Source organism: Myotis davidii, unplaced genomic scaffold, assembly GCF_000327345.1.
Source record: "Myotis davidii unplaced genomic scaffold, ASM32734v1 scaffold11, whole genome shotgun sequence".
Classification (NCBI taxonomy): domain Eukaryota; kingdom Metazoa; phylum Chordata; class Mammalia; order Chiroptera; family Vespertilionidae; genus Myotis; species Myotis davidii.
Window position 1 is genome coordinate 1,635,705 of NW_006285791.1, and position 7,180 is coordinate 1,642,884.

At 43.1% G+C, this 7,180-nt stretch overlaps 1 protein-coding gene across 1 annotated transcript in view; it reads right to left on the bottom strand.

Moving 5' to 3' along the window:
- Positions 1-246: 246 nt before the first annotated feature.
- RNF152 (ring finger protein 152) overlaps positions 247-7,180 on the bottom strand; it is a 74,196-nt gene continuing 67,262 nt past the window's right edge. The window contains exon 2 of the mRNA XM_006756791.2: positions 247-3,031. Within this exon, the coding sequence (XP_006756854.1) occupies positions 2,270-2,881 (612 nt within the window). The 5' untranslated portion in view covers positions 2,882-3,031 and the 3' untranslated portion in view covers positions 247-2,269. The remainder of the gene's footprint in view (positions 3,032-7,180) is intronic.

Consider the following 7,180-nt stretch of genomic DNA (forward strand, 5'->3'; position numbering starts at 1 on the left):
TACACTAAGAAACACAGGGCGCTGTACTATCACATACTTTAGTGTCTGTATATAACCTACTTAACACATAGAAGTCTATCAAATACTACACTACACAGCCGGTCATTTCTTACTGTACATAAACATATGTAGATATCATTTACAAAATTATTTGGAATATGGCATGGCTTAAAATTGCAAGGGTACAGTCCATTTGAAATGTAGTGTTCTCAATGCAACATTTCTGTGTTTTTGGTGTTATTTTTCCCCCCAAAAGAAATAGAAATTGGGTCAGATGTGCATTACAGCAGCCTGGTTCAGTTGGAGAAATTGACACTAACCCAACAGTATATTATGTTACATAACAGAGGATAGCATTCAGCTAATAGGATACCTAAATTATTAATACCAAATAAATCCTAGATTTTTGTATAATGCCCAATAGCTTACACAATAAAATGGCATTTTAACCTAATATCTAGTTTGAGCTTTCAAATACATTTCCTAAAGGTCTTATGAAAAATTAGAAAGATTTGAAAAGCCCGAGTTCATATTTTTTTTTATTGAATCCTCACACCAATGAACAGTGTTGGCTCTGGATTCTAGTCATTATATTGTCATTTTATCTCTCCTAATTTCCATCACTTTAATGTGCATATTTTGTGCTGCTTGAAGGTCATAGCTAGCATAGAAGTAAATTAAATTGTCTCCATCTTAGAGGGTTATTTCCAGCTTTGCTTTTTGGAGCCCGTCACTGCTTATCTTCCTCTCCCCTATTTTCACGGATTCAATGGAACATAAACATAGATATTTATGAGAGGAGTCCTTGTCACATACCACTTGCTTCAGGAATGTCATAAAGGAAATTAGAAGAGGACTGTAAAGCTCACAGCTATTTACACACACACACACACACACACACACACACACACCCAGCATAGGAATTCGTCATTGCATCTAGCAAATCTTTCTTTGTGAGCATCTACAGACCATTACCCACTTAAGAATTTAGGATGAACTGGTCCATTTAAATTGAGAATGTGAGTTCTAGGTTTACCTCACCACTTTTCTCAATAAAAACACATTTCCAGATATAAGGGATATTCTTACTTATACAACAAAAGGAAACTGGAATTCGGAATGGTTCAACTCTCATGGAACAATAATCTCTTTCAAAAAATAACTGTGGTCTGTCTATTAAAATGCCAGTCCAGGTTTATCATCGGTTAACAACACTCGTGACTATTACAATATTCTCAAACTGGGAGAAAAGACAGAAGGTTCTGTTACTCTCCATTTGTGCCTCACAACTCAACTGCACAAAAGAGGAGCAGGTGTTGGAAGTGACGAGTGTGTGACTCCTCACTGAGTGGGTCCCAGTGCCCAGGAGGTAGGTGGCACCGTTTCAGACCCTGCACTCATTCATGCCTACCGAGTCTTACTACCAAGATTCTTCTGAAAAGATTCAAAACCCGAAGTAAACCGAATTACACACACATATAAATACACAATATTTACATTTAAAATTCTTATTTTGTGAGATGGCTTGAGAAAAATTGGCATATAGTTTTCCTGTGGGATTAGGCATTTCTCATCATTACTCAGTTTATTGCTCCCCTGTTGAGCTTCCCATTTAATAAACACATATCGAGCTCTAATTACAAGGGAAGAAAAATGAAGGAACACGACAAACAAAACACAATACATTGGAAACACTTGTTCAAATAGTTTCTTCAAAAACCGACGGTCCGCTTAACTTAAATTCGGGCGCCATTTGAAAAGTATAAAAAGCCTTAGCAACTAAGTGAAGACTGGGTTTCGGTTGTAAAAGAAAAGAAAACAGCATTGCGGGTCGTCACTGAATTGGTCATGGATTCATTCTCAGGTTGGATTCTACTTGTACACATAGCATCTTGGTTTTAATCTACCACATGTAGAGAAGATCACATCGTATGCACTTGCACAGGTCAACATCTAAGTAGAATATGTCTATCTCTTCACGTGACTTTGAAAAATCATAAGTTACAGTCCATTTAATAAATGACTACGAGGATGCATGCAATCGTCTTCGAAGCTGCGCCATCAATGCTCAGAGCGACCCGTCCGGCATCTTTGTTGAGACCTCACATTCTGCCCCGCCCTGTCTGTCTTGGGTTAATCAACTGGCAGCCCGGAGGCCAGCGCTCGGCACCAAATGATCAGCGTCGCCCCCATCTTCTCACCCGAGTCCCATCATCAACGCCTGCTCCACCCTAGTTGGCACCCACCAGTCACGCCCCCGCAGCCCGCTTCAGCCACAGGATATCACAGTGAAGCGCTTGGAAATGCAGGACATGTTGTGGAGCACGATGCCCAGCAGGAAGACCAGGACGCAGGCCACCAGGATCACAGTGCACACCCCCGACCAAGTGGAGCTTTTCACCGCGCCCCGCCGGTCTGGCTCCTCCTCCGGGGTCTCCGGGGGAGCCCCGCCTTGCAGAGGCTGCTGCTCCGCAGGGATGGTCACCACAGTGACTGGCTTCTGCTGGCTCCCGGGCAGCAGGCGGCAGCCCATGTTTCCGGGCAGCAGCGCGCGCTCCTTGGAGATGGGAAGGGGCAGCATGTAGCACCCGTTGCTGGGAAGTTTGATGAAGACCGGGGTGTGCTCGGAGGCGTGCGGGATGGCGATAACGGCGAGGACCTCGGGGTCGTCGGGGAGCTGTGACACGGAGAAGCCCGGAGGCAGCTTGGTGATGCCTCGGCACCACGGGCACCTCACGTCCTTCTGGCTCGTCCTCATCTGCTGAAGGCACACCGAGCAGCAGGTGTGTTTGCAATCCAGCAACTTGGGCCTTCGCCGGGGACTGTAATAATTGAAACAGATCTGACATTCCAGCAAGGAATCTTGCGAGAGCGTCTCCATCGTGCACTGGGAACAGGAAGGTCAAGGCCACAGGGAAGAAGCTTGCCCTCAGCGGCCACTGCTCCAGCACCTGCCTTCTCTGAGGCTTCCCAACGTGGTGAGGTGATGGGGGAGCTCACAGGCATTGAGCATGCTCAGGTGTGTTCATTTCTGAAGGAGACAAAAAAAAATGCAGACAAAGTTAGTTACTTCAAACAAGCTGAGACGGCAGCATATCTGATGGATTTACACCACTGCTCAAAAGTCTTGACACTAGGTCCAACGCTTAAAACTGCCCCACCTGTGAGACCGTAGGATTCCTGTAATGTCCAGTGGCCGGTGAATGGCTTATCACAGACAGCTTGTCATGGCAAATACTTTGCTCATTTCTGGGGTAGATGGGTACACAGTGCCCCCATATTTTATAAAAGGGGGCGACTGTTTTGTATATTTCAGTGGTCCTGGATTATTCTTCTAATACATCAGAGAAACTCTCTTGCTTCCAATAAGTTTGCAGAATTTTCTAAAAGTAAATTTCTTTCCTTCAATCTTCTGACCTTCTTTCGCTGACTCTCCTCCTCTTGCAGGTACTCATTGCCAAATGCAGGCAACTTTACAACCTAAGTACTTTGTGTAACTAACTTGCTCCTTTACATGGGTTAGGACTGTTCCTCTCTCATAGGTCATTGGAATGATGCCAAGTACACACACACAGGCATCTGTTATCTTTTCCACCAAGTCCTTTGAACCAAGGTAATTCTTGTCAATTGGTTCCAAAAGAGACAAAAACAAAACAAGACACAAAGTACAAGACACCACAACCAAAACCATCAGCAGCAATGAATCTTCAGGCAGCCAGGGTCACAAAGGCACACAGGACCATGAATATTTTTCAGGCAGTTCTATTCATTTCGCTCCTACGTAGGCTTGTACCAAGTAAGATGACCACAAACAAAGACTATTAATGAACTGATCCTAATCAAGTATTATATAGTGAAAGGCTGTCAGAAGACTGGCAGGCAGCCTTCGCCATAAGAACAGGAGCACAGTGTTAGCCTCCTGGTGTGCACCAGAAGCAGAGTAATTGGGTACCACTTAACTGGGGCTGGAGGAACCCCTTAGTGCTCCAGCGGTGGCGATAAAGGCTGCCCAACTCCATTTCCTACTGAAAGCATCCAAATGTGTCTCTGGATGGAGCCATGATTCTGAAATGAACTACTCAACCACTATTGTAGAAATAATTGCTAGTCCTGGAAGCCCACCCACACACAGAGGCAGGAGCTAACGACATAGAAAAGCTCTTTCATGTTTTTCTTAAAAAGCGAACTTTCTTTTTCTTTTCTTTTTAAAAAATATATCTTTAATGATTTTAGAGAAGAAGGGAGAAGGAGAGAGAGATAGAAATATCAATGATGAAAGAGAATCATTGATCAGCTGCCTCCTGCACATCCCCTACTGGGGATCGAGCCTGCAACCCAGGCATGTGACCTTGACCGGAATCGAACTTGGGACCCTTCAGTCCGCAGGCCGACGCTCTATCCACTGAGCCAAACCAGCTAGGGTGAACCTTCTTTTTCTAACTTCCTCTGTGAAATTAAGAATGCACAAGATGCCACGTGTTAAAGTCAAAATTAAGAAAAAGTTTAAAGTAAAAAATAATCACTGATAAAAATTAACAGTGATGCCCTGGCTGGGTGTCTCAGTTGGTTGGAGCACCATCCTGTACACCAAAAGGATGCAGGTTCGAATCCCAGTCAGGGCACATACCTAGATTTTGGGAGCATATAGGAGGCATCTCTCTCTCCTCTCTCTCTCTCTCTCTCTCTCTCTCTCTCTCTCTCTCTCTCTCCCTCCCTCTCTCAAAATCAGTAGAAATGTGTCCTCAGGTGAGGATTAAAAAAAATTTACCAGGGACAATCAAGAGAGCAACATAGCCAAAACCGGTTTGGTGGATGGAGCGTCGGCCTGCGGACTGAGGGGTCCCGGGTTCGATTCCGGTCAAGGGCATGTACCTGGGTTGCGGGCACATCCCCAGTGGGAGGTGTGCAGGAGGCAGCTGATCGATGTCTCTCTCTCATCGATGTTTCTGACTCTCTGTCTCTCTCCCTTCCTCTCTGTAAAAAATCAATAAAATATATTAAAAAAAAAGAGAGCAACATATTTTAAAAATATTTTAGCTGTAGTAAGAGCCCCTACATTACATTATTAAAAGTAAAATAGAGCAATATAGCATTCAGACAGTTCATATCATAATAAACTATCCATCCACTGATTCAAGAAATATTTATTGAATAATTAAAATTCACTAAGAGTAGAACTTTAATGTTCTCACCAAAAGGAAAAACAAAAATTATAAACATGTTAGGTGACATATATGTTAATCAGCTAGATGGGGGAATCCTTTCACAATGTATACATTTACCATATCACCACACTGTACACTTTAAATATCTTATAGTTGTATTTGTCAATCAATTTGTCACAATAAAGCTGAAAAAAATACAAAAAAGAGGATCTATCATGCACAAATCCAGCTACTGTAGGATATGAAGAAGAATCAGCCCCAAATCCAACAGTTAAGCAATTTAAAGTTAGGTAAGAATGACTGTATATATTTTTCTCTTCCTTTCATTTATTCATTCAAATTTTCATTGAATATCTACCATGTTTCAAGCATGACGGTATTTGTTTTTGTTCCTTGTAGCTAAGACCTTGTCACTGCCCATAAGAAGCTCCCAGCCTGAAAGGACTCAGCAGTTATAAACACAAAGTGATGGGTGACCTACAGGACCTGGGGGAATCAGACAGCTCAGGGACTAGTGTGGATTATAGAGAGGGTTTAGACATGTAAAATCAGAGGACAGGTCCTTTTCAGGTCAGAATCAGCCCGAGCAAAGGCAAGGAGGTGAGCAACCACAGGATTATTTCTATATAGCAGGCGTGCCACTGAATAGGGGATTTTTTTTCCTAACAAGAGTAAGTGAAAGATGCCATCTCTAAGGGTTTTCTAGTTTTAGCTCTTATATTGAGGTTTGTGATACAGATACCTGTTAAAGAAACAAAGTTCTCACAAAACCTGCAAGCACTCTCCCACAGGTGCAGGCAGGGACAGCAGGTCCTACAGGGAGGGACGAGATGAGCATAGCCAGGCATATGTCAAGGGCATGTACTTTGATGGGACCGCTTCCTCACTGGCCAAGCAGGGAGGATGGAGTTGTGGCTGAAGGTCAAGTGAGTTCAGATCCACATACTGCCAGGCAGTGAAGGACTCAGCGCCAGTCCTGACTGTCCCTGCTAAGCTGTGTGTGACCTGCCCAGAGGCACTTCGGGCTCTCAAAGAACTGCCCTTTCAAACAGATTGAGAGGAATGAGCGTTCCCCTTGGCCCTGCCCCAAGACCTGCCACACCTTCTCCCCCTCCCCCACAACAAAACCAACATGCAATTTTACTCATGAATTCATGTTCCGAGTAATGCTCACTTAATTGCTGTTAAGCTTCCTTCAAATTAGATTATACTACTCAAATTTCCAACTCCATCCAAGTAAGCTCTAACCCTTACCATACAGGCTGAACACAGAAGCAGAACGGTGACACAGCTCCGTGCTCAACCACTCAAGCCACTTTGACAGCAGCCTCTCTGATTATTCACCAATTTGATCTCTATTAAGCCAGTTGGAACTGCATTCCAGTTTACTTTCTGAAGCATAACCAGTAATGATGATGATTAGTTAGGTAAAGAGAAGAACATTTATGAGACTATGGACGGAAGCTAATGATGAATCATTCTTCCTTCCTTTCATCATAAACTCAAAAGATGTGAGTCAACATAGAAGAAAGAGAATGGAAACAAGGGCCACATTAGCTGGAAAAGGAAACTCCAAGTTCACAGTCAAAGACAGGAGCACACACCAGTGACTGTTTTGGAAGCCTGTGTTTGGCAAGATGGGATGCCCAAGTACTCATTAAATTTAAAAGGAAAGAATACTTTGCTGGATGTATAAGAACAAGTATATACTGGAACAATTTTTAAATGTCACCACAATTTATTTTGAAAGATCCTAAAGTAAAGAGCAAAGAGAAAAACAGACCACCAAAATGGAGGGCATTCTCAAAATAATTATGGCTTACAGGATAGAACTTATCCTATATAATAAAAGAGAAAAATGGTAATTGGCATACGATGATACCCTTTTCATTGGCTAATCAGGGCTATATGCAAATTAACTGCCAACTCAGATGGCAGTTAACTGACAACAAAATGGCGGTTAACTTGCATATGTAGGCACAATGCAGGGAGGCGAAAGGGAAAGCAGGAAGAAG